Below are 26,714 nucleotides of genomic sequence, written 5' to 3'. Positions count from 1 at the left end.
TTGAGTGCATAAAAAAGGCCAGCATTGCAATCTATTCCAATCTCATCAAAATAAAGATTCTTAAAAACTCGTTTTTAGTACCCTTAGCGAAAAAACTTAATTACCATTAGTTATGATCGGGTGCTAGAACATAACCAAAAATCTAGGGCAAATTCCACGGACAAGCAATGTAATCGACCACAATCTTAGCTACGCAAATGCTATATTGATCATTTAGGGTGGGGTCAAAATGTATCAGCAGGTCTTATCAAACAGTTCGCGGTAACAAACTGTATTAAGGAGTGACCTGGCTCAATAGTAATCGAAATTCTAAAATACAGAAGTTTGATACCAATGGTTACATCAAAAGAATAGCACTTTAATACTGATTTTAAATATATAAGTTTCATCAAGTTTAGTCTTATCCATCAAAAGTTACGAGCCTGAGAAAATTTGCCTTATTTTAGAAAATAGGCGAGAACATCCCCTAAACGTCATAGAATCTTAACGAAAAACACACCATTAGATTCAGCGTATCAGAGAGTATAAGTTTCAAGCTCCTATCCACAAAAATGTGGAATTTCGTATTTTTTGCCAGAAGACAGATCACGGATGCGTGTTTTTTATTGTTTTAAAAAGTAGAGTTGTGAGAAAGAATAAAACTTTAGCGTAAAGAGCGGGGTGTCAAGGAGGGGACAACCCCTTTCACATACTGAATAATTTATGTTCGTTTTAAGTTTTAATGACGCTCCTTCCACTTGAAATACCTTGTTTTTTTTTTATTTATTTAATTCTTTCAAAATAGTACACACCATGAAGTGTTGGAAGAAAGCTTTCGTCTCAGTAGCTAAAAAACGTGGTACTCACAGGTTTGGTTTGAGTCGGGATCCCTATGCAGGCATAGCTAAAAGACGTATGAAGCTGTGGTATCATATTTGACACGACTATGATAAACCAATAGCCGGCTTTGTGTTTTAGGCTTTTAGAATGATCAAGAGAGAATATACTGAGAGTCTCAATGACCTCAAATCAAGCGATACAGCTTCCGCCGGGACCCTCAGGAATCCAAACCATAAGTGGAAAAGGCATAAAAACACACGGAGCAGTTTTAGCAAGTAGGGTGTAGGCATTCCTGAAGATCAGTGGTTCCAATATGTTTGGTTCCTGTGGCTTAATTGTAGAAATTGATTCTAAATTAAGAGCAAGTCTAAGCCCACTGTTGCGCAAACATAACATGTTTAATGTCTAAAAAACTTACGGCACGCCCATTATGCGGGTTCTAAACGTAGTAAAGTCCCCGATCTTGACGGTATAACGCCACATCATCTCCAAAATGCAAGTGCTTCATTAACTGAACATCACTTATGTACACCAAACTGACATGTACATCAGATATGTATTAATACAGGTCAAGTGCCCACCTTTTTCGGTTCAAGGGGTTATTACGAATTTCCTGAAAAAGGGGAAAAATGCTAATATGTGCAGTTGTTATCCCCCTATAACAGTTTCTAGTGTCACAGGTAAGATTCTAGAAAGCGTGATTCTTCCTGAATTAATAAGTGAATTAGACTATAGTCAGTTGGGTTTTCGTAAACATTTATATTGTGCGGTTACTCACTGCCTCTTAAAGCACATTCTTGGTAAAGCTGAGGCATCAGGAACACTAGCAGAGAGAAACTCACCAAAAAAGATACGACATTAATAGGCTTATGATACAGCAGAATAAGAAGTCGTCTCATTCTTCAGCGTCAATTGACAAAAAAAAACAAATTACTTTCAGATTTATTGGCAACAGCCTTCAAAAGCAACAAAACAAGAACAGAAAGTAAAAACAAAAGACATAATTTCTAGTTATATAATATTGCACAAAAATTTAACAAAGTCTGTCATATACCACACTGTACACTCATTTGTATATCTAGTAATAAAAAATGTAAAAACGTCTTCGTAAATTACAAAAAGAACGAAAAAAGAATCACAATTTCAGTTAAATCATTTTTTTTTTTACTTATATACAGGTCAGATCAAAAATGAATCATAAGTTTTAAATTCTACGGTCAAAAATCTCACCAACCATTTTTTTTTTTTCAGTTAAAGCTCATTGCCAAATGTTAATTTTTTTTCTTTTTTTTATTAAAAACGACTTTATTATTACGGTAATTGTGAGACTAGCAGAAAAATCAAACACAATACAAGGATCATACTGGTGTAAGGGATGGTTTTAGCACACTTTCAAACGTAAATTACTCCAACAAATCGATTAAAAAAAACACTGCCTTTTATAGCATAATTCCCAGAGAATCCAAAATACTCCTTCAGTACCCACAATAGCTGATTTTTCTCTGTAGAAAACCAGATCGATTGCGATAAAAATCATATCCAAAATTTAATAAAAACATTGCCAAGTTCAGAAACTAAAATTAAAGTTGCAAATATTCTGTTAATATTTTTTTTAAACACCATTCACTTTGTTATCAAAGCTCCGAACAATAAATCAAGAAAAATTGAAGCCTAAAGTAGATTTACCTTTAATTTTGCTATGGAAAACTCAAATTTTGTTCTTAAAAACTTTTCATCTGGAAAAACTAAGTTGGAACTTTAGTGGAATATTCATATTTTAAATGCCAAATTAAATAAGGGTTGCATTTCGATGGTTGTTAATCCTCGAATTATATTTGAGAAAACCTTATATAAGTAATCAATAGGCAGCTAATCAAAACTGAAGATTCAAACACAGATAACACAGGAATCAGAGATAAGAGACATCATATTCGATGAGAACCTAGCTTAAATGTCATGTGATGGGCATCTCTTTACAGACGAATCAAGCAGGGGTTGAGTTGCATCGGCATTAAATTAAACATAATTTGAACGGGGATCTAAAATTATCATTATTAGCAGTCGAGTTTCATTGAAAATCAAACATTACTTGAAGTCAGAGATTAAAAAAAAAACATTCAGTATTTGAAAGTATTCAGTATTTGAATTTGAAAGAAGTTGACATAATTCGTCAGAGCGAATAATACAAAACAAAAAATTGGTTCTATTTTAGAACACACAATTTTGAACCAATTACATACATAACAAAACTACCAAAAAAAAACATAAGTTGATAATTTTTGGTAGAGTGAAGATATCAAATGTTTATTTGAACGTATCCAACGAAATAACAAATCAGGATTTCTTTCGATACGATAGACATTTAAAATTTACATGATTTTGATTTTGATAATTCTTTGATAGGGTTAACTATAAATTAATATTTTACTATTATACCTCACTGTAAAAGATCTGTGCAAAAAAGGATTAAAGTGATTTACCAAGTTCACATACGAAAGCCTTTTTCTATAATAAGATCCCACAATTGATAATTATACAAGTAGTACAGAAATATGAGGTATTGATATCTTAATCGATAGATAATATGATTATTAATGAACAATATGAATTTATTTATTTACATATGCACCAAATAATCAGAATAGAAACCGACATAAAAACAAACTAGGATTGATGACGTCACAGAGCCTTGGCAGAAAAGATTTAAAGGAAGATCTGCACAATAATCAATGAGCAATTTATTATCTACCTTGCTAGATAATATCTTTTAATGAGTTGCATAAGTCTTGGTTCGTTGCCCTTTATCATGAAAAACCTGAATAAGGTCCAAAACTGCAGAGCCATCTAAATATAAAGTTTCATTTAGATCATCCGTCACAAAGCAATAGAGCTTTGACTTAACAGGTTCACTTACGTTAGTACTCCTTAGTGGTGACACTCAATCCAAATGGAGCCATGAAGACAGATAGAGAATTAGTACCTCGTCCCGCTTTTCGTAGCAAAAGCAAATTATTCTACAAGTGACAAATTATGCAGTTTGTCAGAATAGAGAAAAGGGTCATCAGATTTGTTTTGTACATACCAAATATCAGAGATTAATATTCGGCCTCGTTTATAAAGTCATTACACAAAGAAAAAAATTGGGAATAATTTTTCCCGATGCATTTTGTCGAATTGCGACGAATTATAAATAATGCATAATGCATAATAGATAATAAATAATGCATAATGACGAATTTTGAAGTTTGTCGGAATAGAGAAAAGTTTCATCAGATTTGTTTTGTATACACCAAATATCCAAGATTAATATTCGGCCTTGTTTATAAAGTCCTTAAAGAAAGAAAAACATTATGAATAATTTTTCCCAATGCAGTTTGTCGAATTATGACGAATTCGTCATAATCCGACAAACTGCACAATGCATAATAGATAATAAATAATGCATAATGACGAATTGTGCAGTTTGTCGGAATAGAGAAAAGGGTCATCGGATTTGTTTTGTACAAACCAAATATCCAAGATTAATATTAGGCCTTATTTATAAAGTCATTAAAGAAAGAAAAAAATTGGGAATAATTTTTTCAAATAACTCTATTATTTGCTTGATATGGCCCACCATAGCTTGCGGCATTTTTGAAAGATTACAAAGGACGTTTAAATTTTGCTATGAAAGAAGCAGTTTTAAAACTCAAGACTACGTTAGCAATTAATACTAATGATTAAATACTGAATTTGAAATATCTGAGTACAGTTTTAAGAAAATTGTTCGAAAAAACAGCCCCCCTTTTCCTACGCACAGGTATAACTCATATAATTGAGGATTCTTCAGAAAACTAAATTCGCTCTCCATACAACTGCAAATCATCTGGAAAGCTTCATCTTCATCTGGAAAGCTTCTATAAGACCACAAACACAAGCTGAGTTCAGCTAGGAAGTGAATTCAAAATAGTAACTAAATTTTTGGTCACAAAAACGACCAAACTTTGATTGACAAAAGTTTCGTATTTAAAATTGCAGTTGAAAGAAAAAAGTGGCATAGCTAGGCATACTGAAGGCGATATCCCAATCACTAATGAAATCAAAATGGATCAAACAACTGTTGACTAGCTCCAGTCTTGAATTCACATCACAACTATCACTCTTCAATAGCCATTGTTTCAATGTTTAACATTTCCACTATATCTTCGTTATATTCAACAAATCCAGCTGATTCAAAATTGAGCACTGTGGCAACAGTGTCAAACGCATACTTAAAATGAAACTCATCTTTACGAACAGTTTTGGCTTCTAACTTCTTTCGTAAAGAATTCAAGGAATTCCCAGTACATTCGGAAATATCACTAAGAATCGCGTGCCTTTCCTTCACAGTGGTACAGTAACTAGTTCTTGGTAATGGTTTATCACTCATTTCAAAACTGTATTTCATAAATATGTTAGGTGGTGCTTCTTGAATGACATCGTAGCCACAGTGACCTTAAAATAAGAAACCTTAATTTATAATAGGAGAATTATAATGTTAAAAATAAATAAATGTTATATAAATGTTAAGTAAATGATAAAAATAAATGATAACTTCACTTTTTTCCTCTTTTTCTCGAAACATATCTTCAAAAACTTGGAATGTCAGATACAGACACGCGCTAATAAGAGAGAGAAGGATTTATTTACAGGACACATAATAAAATTACTGCTATCTCGCCAAAAAAGCAGATCTTGTCCGTGGGGGAGGTAGAGAAAGAACAAATAAAATAAAAAGAACCCTAGGCTACCAACACCACAAATACAATCACACTAAACAATAAATAAATAAAAAAAATAATAATTATTTTACTTTTCCTCCGGGGATATACTATTACAACCCCCACAATACAGCAATCAATCAAACTCGTATACTACAAAAAGCAGTTCCTTAATGGTTTTTCTAGATATATGGGAGAGGGGTCTCAAATAATCTTAATATCACTAGTTCAACTATTCTATTTCGGTGTACCTCTATAAAAACAAACAACATGAACGACAAGAAATGCCTCTGGGTACACAGAAATCTACCCCTTCTACCCGTAAGAATGAACAGTAGTCCTAATGCACAATAAATCACTAAAGCAACGAGGCTGAATATCCTGCTGCAATCCAAAAATAAACCACAATACATAGAATTCATGAAGCCATGCACCCGGCAAATTTTTCAAAGTTGGGTAAACTTCACAAACAGACTGACGAGGAGAAATACCTGCTAAAGTCCTAACTCCATGTTTTTGTAGAACTCTTAAGATGTCAAAGGAAGATTGAAACCGTTAAATATTTTTTTTAAGAGTGATTATTTGTCAAGTATTACTCTGAAGTGGGGGCTCTATAGAAGACGGAGGAGGATTTGTCAGATGCTTTGCAGACGACTTGCAGCCTTTCCAGACCCTTGTGACTAACCGTATTTCAAAGAGTAAGCTTTATGAAAAACCTTCTTTTTGCTAACCTGTAAAATTATGAAAATCAGGAATATGCCTTTTTGATTTTATTATACAATAAATTGTATGAGCTCTTACTCAGTCAAGTATGGCTCTGAAAGACGGAGAAGAATCTATTAGAAGTTTTTTGGAGAATTTTTCCTACGGATTATTTTGGATACCCGTCTGACTGACCGTATTTCAAACTGTAGGCAAGCAGTGCAAAAAAGTACTTCTATCGTACTATCTAGGGCTTTAATTAGACAAAGGCTGAGATGGCTTTGACATGAAGGATGACAGATTACTAAAGATCGTCCATAACGGCCATCCATCTAGGATCAAGTTAAAAGCAAGTCGTCCATAAGTGGGTTGGAAGATCGCAGGAAAGAACTTAAAGGGAAATGTAACTTCTAAGGAGGAGTTAAAGGAGGAGTGGGAGGTTCAGGCTACTTTCGTAGCAATGAGTTAACAGTAGTAAGCTGAAAATTTAATTTATGACGATCAAAGTAGTAAAATACTTTCGATTCTCTAAAAATTATAAGTCAATAGTTTGTTTATATTGCAAGGTGATTAGGCTTACTGTTACCAAAATATCATCAAAAGCAAGAAGCCGATGTGAACGAAACTATCCAAGAAATTATAGATATCTTTGGCTGTCCACCTTTCATACGATTTCTATTTGGCTTGATATGTTCCGTTTTCCAGAAAAGTTGCAGTCCTATTTTTACAAAGTAAAACTGTTAGAATGCCACAGCAATACTTTTCTGAAAACCACTTTCGAGATGTAAAATATATGAAAGCCCTAGCAAACAGAATAAATTACGGAATAAATTTGTAAGGAAAATCACAAAGTTACTGATCTATGAAAAAAATGCTACTTTCATCACGCCGCTTACAGTGAACAACAATTTTATGCTGAAGTGCCACATTATGTGCTAGAGTATTTGGCTGTCCATCTGCAAATATGTGCTGAAACTCGCTTAGAATCAAGCACTCGCATTATGTTAATTACATAGAATCTAATCAGTCAAAATGACAACATTGGGCCAAGTAAAGAACGGATGTACACCGGGTTTTTTTCATTTACTTTTTTCGAACAGTAGAAGAGGAAACCATTGGATCAAAAATTGGGAGGTCTAACACTCCTTTTAAGGTCAAAAAGCAATAGAAGGTAACAGTCTCCCTCCTGTAGGAGATTTTCACCCCCAAAAGCCCCATATAATAGAATCAAAATTCCTTGCCTTTAGTTTGGAGAGTACGTGCTCTCCTCTTATTTGTGACAGTTTATCTCAATTTAGAGTTTAACTTGATTGCTCATTCTGATTTTAAATCTTTTCAGGTTTTATTTGTTAATTTACAGTAATTTCTGATTGTTGAGTTATTCTTCACGCGACTCCATTTGTAATCGTTTTAAGTTTTAGCGTCACAGTTGACTTTCCTCTGAAAAAAAAATTTTGCTTTAAACTAATCTATTAAAAACATAACAGACCAAAGATAAAAATAATTCAAAACTTATCTGCTTCATCGTGTCAATCAAGAAAAAAAGTCTAATGACACACATACTGTCAACATAAGTAGTTGCACACATATTTCCTTAGTAGTAGTAGTATTAATTTATTATACAAGAGATATAACAGAGACAAAATCAATCGGCTTGAACGTCAAAGGAGTCGTAGTTTTTCTGGGGTTTTTTTCGTATTAAACAATGAATCATATAGTTGAAAACATAGGCTCAATAGACAAATGTTCATCAAAGAGATCTTTATGGTCAAGCATGACCAAATATAAGCCCAAGAACAAAAGATCCAATAAAAAAGAAGGTCACGGTCACGGTCACGGTTTTTCTGGTGTTTTTTTTTGTATTAAACGATGAATCATATAGTTGAAACAAGAGCTAAGAGCTCATATGGCACTTGTGACGAGGCAAGAAGAGCTAAGAGCCAAGAGATCATATGGTATGAGCTCTAACAAAATTATATGAATAAATAGATTGATTTAAAAGGAAAATAAGAGGCTTAATGCCGGTCAGGATTTAAAATAAGAGCTCTGAGTCATGATGTCCTTCTAAGTATCAAAATTCATTAAGATCCGATCACCCACTCGTAAGTTATAAATACCTAATTTTTTCTAATTTTTCCTCTCCCTTTAGCCCCCCAGATGGTCGAATCTGGGAAAACGACTTAATCAAGTCAATTTGTGCAGGTCCCTGACACGCCTATCGATTTTCATCGTCCTAGCACGTCCAGAAGCACCTGACTCGCCAAATCACTGATCCCCTGCTCCCAACTCCCCCAAAGAGAGCGAACCCAGTACGGTTCCGTCAATCACGTATCGTCAGTCACCAAGCTTCATCCCGATCCCTCCACTCCAGGTGTTTTCCAAGATTTCCCCCTCCAACTCCCCCCAATGTCAAAGATCTGGTCGGGATTTGAAATAAGAGCTCTGAGACATGAATTCCTTCTAAATATCAAATTTCATTAAAATCCGATCACCTATTCGTAAGATAAAAATACCCCAATTTTCACGTTTTCCAAGAATTCCGTTTCCCCCTCCAACTCCCCCCAATGTCACAGGATCTGGTCGGAATTTAAGATTAGAGCTTTATAGCACAAGATCCTTCTACACATCAAATTTCATTAAGATCTGGTCACCCTTTCGTAAGTTACAAATACCTCAATTTTCAAAATTACCCACCCCCCCCCCAACTCCACCAAAGAGAGCAGATCCGGTCCAGTTATGTCAGTCACGTATCTTAGACAGGTTTTTATTCTTCCCATCCAATTTCATCCTGATCTCATTGCTTTAAGTATTTTCTAAGATTTCCGGTCCCCCCAACTGCGCCCCACCAATTACGCTGGATCCGGTTGAGATTTAAAATAAGAAATCTGAGCTACGAGATCCTTCTAAATATGAAGTTTCATGAAGATCCGATCACTCCTTTGTAAGTTAAAAATACGTCATTTTTTCTAATTTTTCAGAATTAACCCCCCCCCCCCCAATAGAGCGGATCCGTTTCAATATGTAAATCACGTATCTAAGACTTCTGCTTATTTTTCCCACTAAGTCTCATCCCGATCCCTCCAATCTAAACGTTTTCCATGATTTTAGGTTCCACCACCCCAACCCCCCCCCCCCCCCAATGTCACCAGATCCGGTCGGGATTTAAGATAAGAGCTTTGAGACACGATATCCTTCTAAATATCAAATTTTATTGAGATCCGATCACCTGTTCGTGAGTTAAAAATACCTATAAGCTAGACGAAAATAGCGACCAAGACCACACTGCCTTTCCATAACAAACAAATACAACGTAGAGACAATAGGGAAAATTTCAAGACAGTGGAAATTATTTCTGTAGATATTTCGGCCCTATGTCCAAGGGCCGTCTTCAGCACAATACAAGAATAAGAGAGAAACTATATATATATATAAAAGAACTTACATCAAATTGTGAGGATTAAAAACTAAATAATTAAAAACACTTTTAAAAATTTTTTTTTTTTTTTTTTTAAATAGCCCTAGCATCCTTACTTCAACGAAGTTCAACCAAGACTGGCGAAAAGAATGAAATGAAAATATAAGCTCATTCAAACTGAAGAGAATAAAATAATTAGATGCAATTTCTTAAAGCTAATCTTGCTTGTTTAGCAGCCTGTCTCAAAGGCCTTTTCGTTGTTGGTTCAGTACCATTGTAAATCGGTTTAGTAAAATATTTTGTTAGATCATTTTTAATTAAATTTGAGTATAAAGAATTTAGTGAGTATTCCCCCAAGTCCCTGTTCAAAGAAATATTTTTATTTATTTTGAGATTAATTTCGATTGATTCTCGAACCACCTGTTTTATTCCCAAATCATTACTAATGAGTGAAGAGTTTTCAAAATGTATAATGTGGGAAGGATTATTAAATATATGCCAACCTAAAGCAGAATCAAAGGAGTTGTTGGAACTACTTGGAATTAAGGCCTTGTCTATGTCATTTTTATGCTGTTGTAACCGTTTATCTAGATTCTGATGGGTCCTGCCGACATAGTATTTTCCGCAATCACATGGTATTTGATAGACCCCTCTTTGGCGAGTAACTGGGGTCTTATCTTTACCCGAATTTAAGAAATTGATGATTTTAAAATTATTAGTAAAAACTACGTACAGATTATTTTTTGTGCAAATATTTTTTAATTTTGTTGTAATCTTTGGGATATACGGAAGATAGACAATATTTGAGGGCTTATCAGTAGCCTCACATTGTGAAGTATCTTCTTCGATTTTACAAGAATGTCTTTTTATTCTACGGTTAATTATTTTGTTGACAAAAGGAATGGGGTATCCATTACCAAAAAGAATATCTCTGATAAAATTTATTTCTGAATTTATATATGAGTTGGAGCAAATATTCAGGGCACGATCAATGAGGGAAGTCACAACTGCTCTTTTAACTTGTGGGGGGTGATTTGAATTAAAGTGAAGATATCTATTGTTTTGTGTTGGCTTTCGATATATAGTAAAATCCAGTTGATCAGCATTGCGAATAATTAATACATCTAAAAACGGAAGTTTATTTTCAATTTCAACTTCTAGGGTGAACTGCAAATTTCGGTCATAAGTGTTAAGATGATCTAAGAAGCCCCGAAGCTCAGCTGTAAGTTACCCATCAGAATCTAGATAAACGGTTACAACAGCATAAAAATGACATAGACAAGGCCTTAATTCCAAGTAGTTCCAACAACTCCTTTGATTCTGCTTTAGGTTGGCATATATTTAATAATCCATCCCACATTATACATTTTGAAAACTCTTCACTCATTAGTAATGATTTGGGAATAAAACAGGTGGTTCGAGAATCAATCGAAATTAATCTCAAAATAAATAAAAATATTTCTTTGAACAGGGACTTGGGGGAATACTCACTAAATTCTTTATACTCAAATTTAATTAAAAATGATCTAACAAAATATTTTACTAAACCGATTTACAATGGTACTGAACCAACAACGAAAAGGCCTTTGAGACAGGCTGCTAAACAAGCAAGATTAGCTTTAAGAAATTGCATCTAATTATTTTATTCTCTTCAGTTTGAATGAGCTTATATTTTCATTTCATTCTTTTCGCCAGTCCTGGTTGAACTTCGTTGAAGTAAGGATGTTAGGGCTATTTAAAAAAAAAAAAAAAAAAAAATTTAAAAAGTGTTTTTAATTATTTAGTTTTTAATCCTCACAATTTGATGTAAGTTCTTTTATATATATATATAGTTTCCCTCTTATTCTTGTATTGTGCTGAAGACGGCCCTTGGACATAGGGCCGAAATATCTACAGAAATAATTTCCACTGTCTTGAACTTTTCCCTATTGTCTCTACTTTGTATTTGTTTGTTAAAAATACCTCATTCTTCTAATTTTTCAGAATTAACCCCCCCCCCCCGACTACCCCAAAGAGAGCGGATCCGTTCCGGTTATGTCAATCATGTATCTAGGACTTATGCTTATTTTTCCCACTAAGTTTCATCCGATCCCTCCACTCTAAGTGTTTTCCAAGATTTTAGGTTCCCCCTCCCAACTCCCCCCCCCCAATGTCACCAGATCCGGTCGGGATTTAAAATAACAGCTCTGAGACACGATATCCTTCCAAACATCAAATTTCATTAAGATCTGATCAACCGTTTGTAAGTTAAAAATACTTCAATTTTTCTATTTTTTCCGAATTAACGGGCCCCCCACTCCCCCCCCCCCGAAAGTCAAATCGGGAAAACTATTTCTAATTTAATATGGTCCGGTCCCTGATATGCCTGCCAAATTTCATCGTCCTAGCTTACCTGGAGGTGCCTAAAGTAGCAAAACCGGGAACGACAGACCGACAGAACGACAGAATTTGCAATTGCTATGTCACTTGGTTAATACCAAGTGCCATAAACATAGATCAATAGACAAATGTTCATTAAAAGATCTTCATGGTCAGACATGACCAAATATAAGCTCAAGAACCCAAAATCCGATAAAAAGAAGGTCACGGTCAAATATAGGTTCAAGGATCTCAAGTCCGTTAAAAAATATGTTCATGGTAAGTATTCGATCAAAACCTTATAAAAATATAATAATATAATTAAGTTTCCTTACCCTCTGATGCAATATTAAAGTCCCATGGAAGTTTTGGACGTCCATTAATATCTTCCAGATGAGAAGTAAATAAAACCTTGACTGCATTATTAGATGTAAGCTGCATAGGGGTTACTCCGTTATAAGTGCCGAGATTAGGATCAGCACCATAGCTAATCAAAAGCCTCACAAGCTCGAGATTCCCAAATTCAGCAGCTTCGTGGAGAGGCCTGAAAATGAAATACTTTAAACTAAAGAAGTCAGGAACATTTCAGAAAATCCGTAGAAAGAGAACCAATTAAAAAGTGATGCTATTAACACCATAGAGTGGAAATAAGTCAGGTAACGTCAGCAGTAGTTTTAAAAAATCAAATTAAAATACCAAAACAAAAATAGTTGTTCGGGTGGAAAAAGAAGCATGAAAAGCAGGATACTTTTCATGGTTTCGCATAAGTTCGACATTTTAAGGAAGAAACAAGAACACAAATAATGAGCTGGGGAAGGAGGGGGGGGGTAAGTACCACAAAAGCCATGTTCTGAATATATATTTTCCAGACTTCTTATGACAAAGTTCCCATTATTCTTAATCCACCAATAAGCAGGATAAGTAAATACTGAAAAAATAATTTTGTGTTAGGAATTATTGCATGATAACCGTTGCATAACGTCATCTAGCATACTGTATGCCGTTTTGTTTTCCCAGATGGTGTTGAGACCGTTCCAGTTGCGAGCACTGGAAGGAAAAGAGAAAAAAAAGGCATGGCATGGCAAACAGAAAATGATGGAAAAACTACATGATGAATAGTGAAAAAAATCTATAATGAAATATAAAATGATATACCTAAATACAAACAGTTTAACAAAATGTTCAAAAGGACGATGGGGGAAATGTTTAAGAAATGAAAGACAACAATTTTTTCGCAATATTTGGTAATAGTTATCTCAGAAGGGTGAGAATTTATTGGCAATATTTATTCATACTTCTTATGAGAAAGTCCCCATTGTTCCTTATCAACTCATAAGTAGGGTTGCCATCTTTTTAGTCCATGAATGTCCCTTGAGCATCCAAAAATATGTCATTTTTAGCCAAATTATATCCATATATTGTCTATAATATGTCCATCTTGAAATCTCAGAAACTAGTTCTTTTAAGACTCATAAACCTCTTTCGAAGTGGCCAGTAAACAAAGAAAATGAAAACCCAAAAAAATTCAATAAATACATCCATACAGAATGAACTGGCGTGGAAACACAACGCTCATAAAAAAATGTAAACAATAAAAAACTACTTGTGGGAGCTCAAGGTTCATTTTCCAACGAGAAATCCTCTTGACAGGTAAGGTCAGTGTTGGGTCCGCATTTTCATTTCCTTTGATAGTTTTTCACCAATCACAGTACTTCTTGCGTATGTCACAAGGTACAATCCAGGAGTCAAGCAACGCTGCTGATTCACAGATACAAAGGATTGCCCTCCAATCACGTGTGACTCTTAAAAAGAGCACTAGATCTTTCAATTTCCAATTGAATGAGCTCTTTTAAAAGTTTCTACAATAGCTTCTTCTATACGATGTACCTTGCTCAGAAGAAAAAAAAAACAATAATAATGAATATATTACGACCATATCGCTCTTTACTTCAGCAGTGCTAATTTACTGCCTATGATTTCTGGTTATTATAGGAATTTATATCTGATGAATTTATTTCTGATTCGTTACATGTCCTTTGGACTATTTTGAACAAGTTGCTGTCTCACAATTTCGATGAAATTTATGTGTTGGAAAAGAGAGTAGGAGTAGTTGCCCTCCTATTACTTTTACTTTTAAAAGGAAATAAAAGTTTCAATTTAAAATCAAACGAGCCTCCTCTAAAGTTTACACGACCACACCATTTGTAAAAAACCTTATATGTTCCCAGGACATAACCTACAACCCTTACCCCCAGGCTCTTGGGAGAGGGGGGGTTGCGTAGACCCAGAAGGTCTTGTAATATGATCTTTGTACTTTTTTTCAAAAAAAATTGCCACCTCAAAATTTCTACCGGTTGCATCTGGGGAACAAAGGACGGGAGAGGCAAATTGCCCTTTGATCTCTTTTGACTCTAAAAAGAGCACTAGAAGTTCTAATTTCCAATCCAAAGAGCCCCTTCCAATCCAATCCAAAGCTTATACGACAACCCCTTCCACAAAAACCTTATATGTTAATAATGGGCAACAAGTATAAATCATAGCCCATCCCCTGTTTGGTTGCCTCCAATCACATTTGATTCTTAAAAAGGGCCAGAGAGATTACAATTTTCAATGTAATGAGCTCCTTTCAAAGTTTCTACAACAACTTTTTCAGTAAGAAGTGCCTGGGTAAAAAAAAAATATATTGTGACCATATCACTCTTTCCTTAATTAAATATATTTTTAGCTGAAAGTAAGGAGTAACATTAAAACTCAAAACAACAGAAATTATTCTATATATTAAGGGGTTGCCACCTCCTCAATTCCTTGCTCTTTACACTAAAGCTTTTGGCAATTTTAAAAAAGCTTTCTATTCTAATTAAACGGCCCCTATGTTTCAGTATCCGTTCTTACATAATAAGGTTAAGCAGTTAAACTTTCAGTTACTATTTAACCAAGTTGCTCCTTGTTAACAGTTTGTTACCTCTAACTGTTTGATTAAATATAAAAGCAAGTTTTTTTTTCTACTGAGACTAAGGAGCAACATTAAAACTTAAGCCAAACTGAAATTATTCCGTATATGAGAGGGGTCCCCCCCCCAAGTACTCCACTCTTCACGGTAAAGTTTTTGAAGAACTTTTAAAAAAAAGTTTCTAATCATGCGACCGTTATGTTTCAGGAATTTTTCTTAAATAGTTTCTGAGACCACAATGGCCAATCATGACAAAACATAAAAATGGTGAAGAAGAGAGAAAACGAGGACGATAACAACCAGTGAAAAAATTAAAAACTTAAACATTTCGGTCAAGACCTCCACTTGACCGTCCTCGGTTCAGAATAAAACCGATAAAGAATAAAACAGTATAAAAAATACAACCTTAAAACAAACACAAACTAAAATAAGATGTTACCCTTTCACCATTACTCTGAAAGGGGTAGTGTCATTTTTCTCGTTTTCTCTCTTCTTTGCGATTTTATGTTTTTGTCATTCTCAAAGAATTGAGACAAAAGATCAAATTTGAGCGTAAAGAGCGAGGTATTCAGTATAAGGCAGTCTCCCTCATGTACGGAATAATTTCTTTTCGTTTTAAGTTTTAATATTGCTCCTTACTTCCAGCAGAAAAAACTTGCTTGTTTTTATTTGATTTCTGACTGTTTTCAGAAAATCTTGGGAAATCTGCCCCTCTGTTTAAAATTTACTAAGGGAAAACTCTTCCATAGAAAGTAATTTTGCTTAAAATTCTTCCGCTGGAAAATTACCCCCGGACAATTCCATTCTCGCTGCGAATTCCTCCGGAAATGTTTTTACTTACAATTATGCCTGTAAAATACACCTTAGCATTCTTCCATTTGAGAAAGACCTGTTTTCATTTAATTTCCGACGCTTTTAAGGTCATGGGGGAATCACCCATGTGTGGGAAATATTTCTCAGGAATCCCCCCCCAGGAGTTTCTCTCGCAGAAAATTTCCCATGGAGAATTTCTCCGGGTGATAATTCCCCCATGGAGAATTTTTACTGTGGGAACTTCCCCACGTCAAAATCCCCCATAGAATTCCAACTCTGCTGAAAGTATCCCCCGAACACTTCGCCTAAGACTCCCCACATGCAAAATGGGTTCGCCGACAAGAAAGTAAGACAGATAAAAAAAATTTGTATACGAATTCTGGCAAATTTCCTCCTGGAAAGTTCCCCCCCCCCAAGAACTTTGACACCAATTGGAAATCCTCCCCGTAGAAAATCTATTCGCAAAGGTCTCCACCCCCTTGAAAAATGTCGGTATACTTCCCTACAACAAATACCATATTTAAACAAGGGGCAGGTTTCATAGCTTGTGGCCCTTCCTCCGGTGGTTCTGGAATCATGTTATCCCCAAAGACAAATTTATTGTTTGATTTTAATCAGACAACTTTTCAGAAGAAGAGTGAGGGAGGGGGCTAGTTACCCTCCTTAACAGAGGGTAACTCTGTCAAACTTCTGTCACCGTAACTTTTTTTTAAAAAGCTTTAATATGATATACAATACAAGCTCCTTTTGAAAATTCAAAATTTTTGAATAATAGAAGTTTAAGAAAAAAATTGAGAAAAAAACAACATATTCTTAAATTTCTGAACAAAATATATGTCGTTGATAGGTGTGACCATAAAACAAATAAAAATTCCAACAAAGCAATCTGAGGGGTATTTAAGTTACAACCAAGAAGGCAGCAAATGGTCGCGAGATTCCAGAAATCAAGTATAATAGGTGGCGAGTGCCAACCATTAGAGGGACTATTCCATGTGTGGCGGAACAGCTGAAGCACACGTGGCACTCCAAGATCTACACCAGGTAGTGGAAACTGGGCAAAACCTAGAAACCCTTGGTAACACAATTGTGTTTGTTTTGTAATAATTGAAAATTTCCTCTTATCTTAATATATATTTTTTCCAAAGGTGCTCGTTTTACATATCATACTAACGTTTTTTTAAGCTATGGTTTGATACAAACTTTATGGCTCTAGCTTAATCAGGAGCTGAGATATTCTTGTTCAAAGATAGTAACTTTTCTTGAAATTTAAATTCTTTTCAAACTTTACCATTTTATAACTAAAAAAATACACAAGATTTTTTTTTTTTTTTTTACCAAACAAACAAACTAACTTTATAGTCAAGAATAAGTCTTCAAAACTTCCTATAGTTCTGAAAATGTTGGTTTGTGGACTGTGTTCATCTGATATGTATAACCCTTTAACCTTAGCTCCACTGCTAATTTTAAAATGCAATCCTTTCCTTAAAAAAAATTCTTATTTAAATAAAAAAAATGATTCTTAAATAAAAAGGGAGGATATGTCGACATGCAAAAAAAAAATCTAGCAATTTTACTTTTACTAATTTACTGTTACGCTAAAAACTAATTTTAATATGATATGAAAAACAAAAAATTGAATTAAATAACTTTACCTGATTCCTCCTTGTGCACTGGCACTGACGTCTGCTCCACACATTAGAAGGAAATGTGCTACTTCTAAATGTCCTTTCCCACAAGCTTCGTGCAAAGGGGTGTAGCCTGCATTATCCTTCACAGAGGGATCTGTTTCAGGTTTGTTCAGTAGGTAGGCAACTCCCTCCTAAGATCAAAAACTTGATTATAGTACAGAGGAGAAACGAAAACAAGGGTTAAGAAAGCAATGCTGGGTATAAGCCTAAATTAGGGGTCATTGAGTAGGGATGATGTTAAGAAAACAATTCTTAGTTCACAATATGCAAAATAGCCTAAGTCATATATTTCCCATGTATTTTACCATGCATCACACTTGTTTCAACCCGTGTACCCGCAAATTGAATCAACGTCGGTGAGATCAAGAAACGAAACACAGGATATATCTAATTCGGGCTGTAGGGCTATATTTGCACATTAGTGGTGGAGATTGGGAGGTGAAATATAGTGGAGCTGCAGTCAAAATGGGTTAGCTACAATTATTCTGCGCATTATGAAGAAAGAATTGTTCTCTTAACATGTTTCCTTCTTAATAGCCCCAAATTCAGGCGTATACCCGGGTCTAGACTTCGGTCCCTACCAGCAATGTTGCTGGTGTTCTTGGCCCTTAAGCCAGAGAGTGCTGTAGGACGGTCTGGAGACAGCCAACCTGAGCTTTCACACGAAAAAAAAAACACCCATTAATTTACTGTCCCAGGTATAAAAGCAAAATTGACCGCACTTCAGAGAAAGTTGTCAATCTCATCATTCTATTGATTACCGTCAAATCATAAATTAATTCTCGTGTTTAGATATTGAACGTTTATTTTTTATGTTTAGTTTTATATTGAATATTTGATTTTCAATTTTTTTTTACATTTGATTCTCAAGTGTTATGTTTTGCATGCTGTGGGTTATCAACATAATTATTTTAAGCAATCTAGACATGACCTAAACTTTTTTAAAGATTGTTAAAGATATGATGTACCTCTTTTGAATCGCGATTAGTCCTTGATAGCATAGGGAATAGTCCAAAACGATTAGATGTCGACAACTAAAAATTTCAAGTTCAAGGCAAGACAGTCCAAAATTAAAACAAACTGAGTGCATATTCCGCAAATGGTGGTTTATACAATCATGACCAAGGATCAATTTCATGACCAATAATCAATCATGGTGGTAATCAATTTCTGACAAAGTTGGTATTTAGGGTGTCGATTATATATCGGAGACTGTTATTGAAATACACAAACCAAAAATAAATACAAATTATGTTCATATTTTACAAATAATGCTTGGTACACAACACTGGCATTAAAGGTCTGAAGGAGGCCCAAGATAGTCAATCATTTTGATCAAAAGCTTCTGTCAATCGATTGATTCACGCATGGTTGGCCCTCTAGGAACCGGTTTGACGCTTGAGTCAAGCGTTGACGATGACTGATAGAAATTTTGAATGACTCAAGCGGTTGATGAGGTTGATTGACCGTCTAGACTAGTTTTGTTCAAGCATTGCGTCAGTCACGTGCCAACAACAATGGAAGACACCTCAGAATATAAGCAAAAACGCAAAACGCGAGTTTATCTTTTAATTAGTAGAGTTATACCGGAATCACCATGAGTTATGGAAAGTTGAAAGTAGAGACTACTATAACCGAAATAAGCAAAGTGTAAAATTTGATAGGATATTATGGGCGGTAAAGACATTGAAACCAGATTATATGTTTCCGAACTAAAAAAGAAAACAAGAGCTAAGAGCTCATATGGCACTTGTGACGAGGTTGGAAGAGCCAAGAGCTCATATGGCACTTGTGACGAGGTCGGAAGAGCCAAGAGCTCATATGGCACTTGTGACGAGGCCGGAAGAGCCAAGAGCTCATATGGCACTTGTGACGAGGTCGGAAGAGCCAAGAGCTCATATGGCACTTGTGATGAGGTCGGAAGAGCCAAGAACTCATATGGCACTTGTGACGAGGCCGGAAGAGCCAAGAGCTAATATAGCATGAGCTCTAGCAAAACTCTAAGATTCAATATATTGATTTAAAAGGAAAATCAGAGGCTTAATGCGGGTCTGGATTTAAAATAAGAGCTCTGAGACACGAAGTACTTCTAAATATCAAATTTCATTAAGATCCGGTCACCCGTTCTTAAAAAATACCTCAATTTTTCAATTTCTTCCGAAATAACACCCCCCCCCCAGCTCCCCCAAAGAGATCGGATTCAGTCCGGGTATGTGAATTACGTATCTAGAACTTGGGCTTATTCTTCCCACTAAGTTTCATTCCGATCTCTCTGCTCTAAGCGTTTTCCAAGGTTTCCCGTTTTCCCCTCCAATATCACCGGATACGATCTTAATTTAAAATAAGAGCTCTGAGACACGAGGTCCTTCTAAATATCAAATTTCATTAAGATTCGATCACCCATTCATAAGTTAAAAATACCTCATTTTTTCAATTTGTCCTCTCCCTGCAGCCCCCCATATGGTCGAATTGGGGAAATGACTGTTATCAAGTCAATTTGTGCAGGTCACTGACACGCCTAACAATTTTCATCGTCCTAGCACGTCCAGAAGCACCAAACTCGCCAAAGCACTGGAAATCCCCCCAACTCCCCCAAAGAGAGCGGATCCATTCCAATTATGTCGATCACATATCTAGAACTTGTGCTTATTCTTCCCATCAAGTTTCATCCCGATCTTTCCACTCTAAGCGTTCTCCAAGATTTCCGGTTTCTAAGATTTTTGATTCCCCCCTCCAACCCCCTATGTCCCCGGATCCGATTCGAATTTAAAATGAAGTATCTAAGAAATAAGACCTTTTTTATATATTAAGTTTAATTAAGATGGTATTCTCATACTTAGTAAGATAAATATACATCAATTTTCACATTTTCCAAGATTTCCGGTTTCCCCCTACAACTCCCCCCAATGTCACCAGATCTGGTAATAAGATAAATCTAAAATAAGAGCTCTGAAGCACAAGATCCTTCTAAATATCAAATTTCATTAAGATCCGATCACCCTTCGGAATTTATAAATACTTAATTTTTCAGAATTAACTCCCCCCCTCCCAAAGAGAGCGGATCTGTTCCAGTTATATCAATCACGTATCTAGGACTTTTGCTTATTTTTTCCCACCAAGTTTCATCCCAATCACTCCACTCTAAGCGTTTTCCAAGATTTTAGGTTTCCCCCTCCAACTCCCCCAATATCACCGGATCCGGTCGGAATTTAAAATAAAACACTGATACACGATATGCTTCTAAATATCAAATTTCACTAAGATCCGATCACCCGTTCAAAAGTTAAAAATACTCATTTTTTCTAATTTCCCTGAATTAACCGTCCCCCCCCCCCAGATGGTCGAATCGGGGAAACGGCTATTTATAATTTAATCTGATTAATAATTTATAATTCCTGATAGGCCTGCCAAATTTCATCGTCCTAGCTTATCTGGAAGTGCCTAAACTAGCAAAACTAGGACAAACAGACATACCGACAGAATTTGCGATCGCTATACGTCACTTGGTAAATACCAAGGGCCATAATTAATGTTTTAAGAATAAATTTCAACCGCGAGTACAAGGCGATCGAGCAGAAAAAGAAGTTGTAAACCAACAACTTTTCTTATTTTCTATCTGTATTTGCTTGAGCGCAACCAAAGTACATGCAAGAAAAGCCAAATCAGTATTGAACCTGACCATGAGTTAAAATTAAACTTGAAATCAGCTTTGGTCAAGATTGAAGGGTCGATTGAAGCACACGTCTATCGATTGACGAAAGCTTTTGATCAAAATGATTGACCGCTTCAGGTCTCATTTAGAGATTATTTGTTGCAAATGTTAAGCAAGACTGCAAGATATCATTCGAAAATCCAAAAACATTACAGTAAGTATACTTCAAAAATAATGGTTGTTTCTCTCAAAACTTGGAATTAAAGGAGAGAATGTGTTATTGATTAATGTTACAATAAAGAAGCTAAAAATCAAACTAAATTAATTACATATAGCAAAAATAGTGCTTGATTTACAAGCAACAGGGGTAAGGGCCATAAGTTTTACAGATGGCATATATGAGACAGAGTCTTAATAAATCATTTTAATAGAAAGGTGGATAGCTTTAAAATCACAGTGAGGCAAGAATTTTTAATCTGTGTAATTAAGGGGCGAATGTGGGGTCCTTGAGTCTGTAAAAAGAAATGGAATAAAAAAAATGGAGTTGGAACGAACAAAAACTACTACGCATGATCCAATTGCAACTTCCATTTGTTCCAGTTTGTTTAGAACTTTAGATCTTATACAAGCTATTCAATACAGTTCAATTTTGACAAAGAACCAATGCTTTTGCCAAAGTTACATTCGTGTCAAGCAAGAGTAGTTGTAGTCCATAATCTAGCAAAGCATAATCTAGCAAAGACCAGTTTAGATGAAGGCAACTTTCAGGCACTTGATAGTGAAATATTTCATAGAAAACAATCTTCCTCGAACATACCCTTATTACTTATAACAAATTCGGTTTGTGAGACAAATTAATCTTAAACACATAATTTCACGAGCTTTTATTGTCAAATCTCCACATTTGTTTTTCTGCTGTATCCCTTCTTCTTTCCTTTCTTTAAGAACAACGGTGGCCAGGGCTGTCATGAAAAATAAATATATGTACAACCCTTTAGTATAAAAAACATAAGACCTTCCAGAAAGCTGTTTTGGTGGACAAACAGGTTCAAAGATTGTCATCAATATACCAGTAGATGGTGCAAAGGTAGCCTACTAGTTTTTTTGTTTGAAGACGCCTAATCCAGGTTGAGGTCTTCAACCTTCTCTTTTTGAATCTCCCTTCAGAGCATGACTTAATTACCAAGGATCTTTCTAAGATTCCATCATCATTTTTCATCAGGATTTTTCTAAGATCCAACCATCATTTTCTAAGATTTTCCTTTTGACTGTTTCAAAATAATGATGTTTCTAGAGCACTACCACTTTTTTTTCAATATTGCAACGTTAAGCCGTCAAAACGAATATACACAACTAGTTATTCAGATTTGACAACGCTTTTGGTCTGTAAAATACTAACAATAAATTATTCCCAAACACAGAGTGATTCCACGATCCTCAGATTTTTGTGTTTTCCTGAATTTGCTCTAGTTAAAATTGATTCCTCCGAAATATCCACAAAAATTAACATTCATAAATATATAAAAATTAAAGCAGAGGACAAACCTTAAATTTCGTTATTTTCAATTTTCAGAGAAATTTGCGACAAACCAATTCTTTTGGGAAAACTTGGGATTCACTGGAAAACTTAGGAGTGACGGAGGCACTGGATAAAACAGCTTATTTCAACAGAAAAATTAATTTCCAGTAAGAAAAGAAAGGCGAATGTAAATGTCCAAAAATTACAGTAAGTCTTAAGAACTGGCAAGATCTTAACAGTTCAAGCTAACGAACTGTAAGTAAGGAGCGACTCGGCCCAATACAAACCAAAACCCTAAACAGAATTTAGAAATAATAGACACATCAGACGAATTGTTTTTTTAATGCTGATTCCAAATATACAAAATTCATTAAGTTTAATGTTACCCATCCATAGCTACCCGCAAAGAAAATGGCCCAGGTTTTCGAAAAGAGGGGAAACATCACGAAAAATCAAGCAATCTTAAAAAAAAAGCCACACTATCACATTTATTACATCAGAGAACCATATTGTATAGGTTTCAAGTTCTATTTACCAAAATGTGGAATTTTATATTTATTGCCAGAAGAAAGATCACAAATGCATTCAATTTGTTGTTATTTTCTTCTTTTTTGTTAGGGGTGATCATATCGAACCAATGGTTCTAGAAGATTGGGAGAGGGTTCATTCAAACAAAGGTCAAAATCCCTATGGCCCTTTATCAATAACCAAAAAGATTGGAGGGCAGCTAGTCTCCCTCCCATACCCTTCTTCCCCAGAAACACCCAACCAAAGTTTTGAGACAGGGATTTGGTATAATATGGTTGAAAGGTTCTATAAGTATAGCTTTGGGGATGATAAAACCCCCATAGTCCCTGGGGAAAGGGCAGTAAGTTACGCAATTTTCCCGTCTACACATTGTATTTCTTATTGGGAAACATATGGAATTTTCTTTTCTTTTTTTCTAGGGAGGGGAGAATATTCTGCGAGAGAGGAAGATTTTCCACACGGGCCAGAATTTTCCTGGGTGGGTAGTCTTCTGTGGGGAGGAAAGTTTCCAGGAGTTTTTACGGGAAGTTTTCGGGGAGGAGGGGGAGGGAAGGGGATTTCCTGGCATGATTTGAAATAGTCAGATATCAGAATTTAAAGAAACATTTAAATGAGAGTAGGGAGCAACATTAAAACTTAAAACGAGCGGAAATCATTTGGTATATGAAGGGGCTTCCCTTCTTCAACCGTCGTTCTTTAAGCTAAAGTTCGGCTTTATGTCACAATTATTAAGAAAAACTGCTCACAAGGTCGTTGAATTTTAATAGCACAAGTTAATTAACACAAGGGTCTTTGAATTTTAATGAGAAGCAGTTTTAAAAAAACTTTTAAGACTTAAGCATAAAGAGCGAGGGTTAAGGCAGGGGCAGCCTCCCTAATATACAAAATAATTCCTAGTCGTTTCAAGTTTTAACGTTGCTCCTTACCTTCAGTAAAAAAAAAAAATATTGTTTTTTTTTTATTTAATAAAAGATAAACCTGAATGGGGTTTGATAAAGTTTAAATCCTTACCAAATATCCAACTCTTGCCACTTTGTGTAGCAGAGTTTCTCCAATGCTTTTATTAAGGCCAAAATCTTTCAGCTTAGCACCTACATCCAAAGGAGGAGGGGAAACGGCTGCAAAGGGAACAGGTACTGGAGTAACCTAAAAATACAAATTATTATAATAGCGATAGATTTGAAATAAGAACTTTAATGGGAAAAAAATATTTTTTTTTATATGGTATGCCCAGGCAATTCACTATAATAATCAAGAAAACTGGAAAGAACTTAAGAACATAAATTGAATTTTTAACATATAATGATATTATCTCCTAAATATTACAGCAACTTAATATTCAACATTATATTTAACAATAATTTTTCCATACTTTTCAAAACTACACTTGTATAGAAATTGCCTAAAATACATTTTGCTTTCAGTGAAGGGCAAAGGACACAACAAACTTTAGAAAGTTTAGTTGGTGGTATGGCAGTAGCCAATTCCCTGCTTGTAATAATTTTCGCTAGTTTCAAGTTTGACTTGAGGATACATTTAAATTTCTAATTATTTTACGATTAATTTATGCATCTACATAAGTATCTGGTATCTTTATGTCAAGATATTACAGATACACCCTTTTGAGCTCCTAGATGTACATAGTAGTTCAACAGCTCCCTCGCCATTCCCTGAAATTAACAGCTTGATACCATTTACCATTCCTGAAATATTCTAGATAAGCCCTTTGGATAGCCTGGATGCACTTGAACTCTGTATTTAGACCAATAATAGTAGCAGTGGCATTAAGATCAGCAACCGCACACGACAGTTGTTACATACGCATCCATAAATAGTTGCAGCTGAAGTAGTCACAATCAAAAACAGCCGCAGTCTAAGTTACAAGTAATTGCAGTCACTGTTCCAAGAAGTCACATTTGCAAGCAGTCAGTCGCAGTAGCGGAGAGCTATTCCTAAAGTAATGCAGATACGCCCTCTTGATAACTTAGATACGCATAGCGTCTCTTGGTTTAATGCAACATCAAATTGTATCCAACATGTGGATTTAGTACAACATCAACAAGTCTAATTTTGAGTTAGTAAGAAGAATACAAAACTTGATTGATTCTTTCGTAAAAATTTTGAGCCAGTTAACTAAAATTAGCATTAAAATCCAGATTTATCTGGGGTAAAATGTATTTCGAATTAAACAAAATTGATAAATGAAAATTAAAAACATTAACATTAGTAATTGATGCATAGCAATTACGAAACTAAAATGTTGTTCTGGTGAGTCGATTTTCGTTTTTATTACTTAAATTACCGAACAAGAAATCAATTAATACATGAAAAATTAATTAACATTAGAACACAATAATACTACTACTACTACTACTAACAACTCGCCGCAGCACCAAGTCGCCTAAGGCCAACACAGCTGCGCAAACTTCTCGTCCATCCCAATCTATTCAAAGCCTCCCTCTTTACACCCTCCCAGGAAGTTCCCATTTCCCTTAAATCTTTCTTTATGACATCCTCCCACCCAGACGAGGAAGATCTGCCGTCCGTTTAGCCCCAGACAGATGGCCGAAAAGGACAATATTTGGAAATCTATCATCCTTCATCCGTTGAACGTGCCCTAGCCATCTCAACCTTTCTCTCATCATAACTTTAGAAAACAGAATTGAACCACAGTTTTCGTTATTCTAACATTAATTAATTAATTAACTATTAATCAATTAATTAAAAATGAATTTATATTAATCAATTATTTAAAAACAATAACAACTCATTGCAGCTCACAGCTGTATTAGGTAAATTGATGCTCTAGAATTGATACATGAATAACGCCAACATTATATATAAAGAATTAAACAGCGAAACTTCTTTTTCTCTGTAGTTTGTTCATTTTCTTTAGCCAAGTTTTCGATTAAATAAAATAAAATATCTTATCTCTTTACCAATTCCTCCATCTTTCCCCCAAAATAGTAAGATTTCAGATTAGCTTCATTACAGGCGGATCCGAATTCTCTGTAATGTGCCTAGAAGAAAATGAAATACTTTAAAATAAATAATTCAACGGTCAAATCCAAATATCTGGGTTTTCTGAAGAGAGGATCCTCATTCTGGTTCATCTGTCTCCACAAAATTATCTTCCAGATATGTAATTATTCTAAACATATCTTGCTAAAATTCATGTTTCATGTTCTTTTGCATGACTATATCATTTCTAAACCATTTGTCTATTGTATTACTTTAACTTTTGATTTTAAGATTCGATAACATATCATGTCACTTTAACATATCCTATTACTTTAACACCTTGACTAGGGGGTTTTTCCAAACTGATACTGGACTGTAAATCCAGACTAGATTGTATAATATGGGCAATAATCCAGGCCCTGTTCAACTGGCAATCAGGGGAGCCAGCTAGGGAGGCAGAGGGATTTACACCCCAACATTTGAAAAAGTCCCCTTTTTGGCAATGTCATTAGCAAAACTGAAAACGAATCAAATCCATCATAGATTTTGGAAAGAACTTTTGCGTACCTT

At 35.0% G+C, this 26,714-nt stretch overlaps 1 protein-coding gene across 3 annotated transcripts in view; it reads right to left on the bottom strand.

The window, feature by feature from the left end:
• Positions 1–1,749: 1,749 nt before the first annotated feature.
• LOC136037253 (uncharacterized) overlaps positions 1,750–26,714 on the bottom strand; it is a 61,509-nt gene continuing 36,544 nt past the window's right edge. For 2 of the 3 annotated variants that reach the window (XM_065719882.1, XM_065719883.1), the window contains exons 3-7: positions 26,123–26,203; positions 24,195–24,329; positions 17,449–17,615; positions 12,369–12,577; positions 1,750–5,292 (exon numbers count right to left, since the gene is read on the bottom strand). In XM_065719882.1, the coding sequence (XP_065575954.1) occupies positions 4,955–5,292; positions 12,369–12,577; positions 17,449–17,615; positions 24,195–24,329; positions 26,123–26,203 (930 nt within the window). In that variant the 3' untranslated portion in view covers positions 1,750–4,954. The remainder of the gene's footprint in view (positions 5,293–12,368; positions 12,578–17,448; positions 17,616–24,194; positions 24,330–26,122; positions 26,204–26,714) is intronic. The other variant, XM_065719884.1, reaches the window with a different exon arrangement.

Source organism: Artemia franciscana, chromosome 16, assembly GCF_032884065.1.
Source record: "Artemia franciscana chromosome 16, ASM3288406v1, whole genome shotgun sequence".
NCBI lineage: Eukaryota > Metazoa > Arthropoda > Branchiopoda > Anostraca > Artemiidae > Artemia > Artemia franciscana.
The sequence above is the reverse complement of the archived record's forward strand: the minus strand, read 5'-3'. Positions and strand labels throughout refer to the sequence as shown.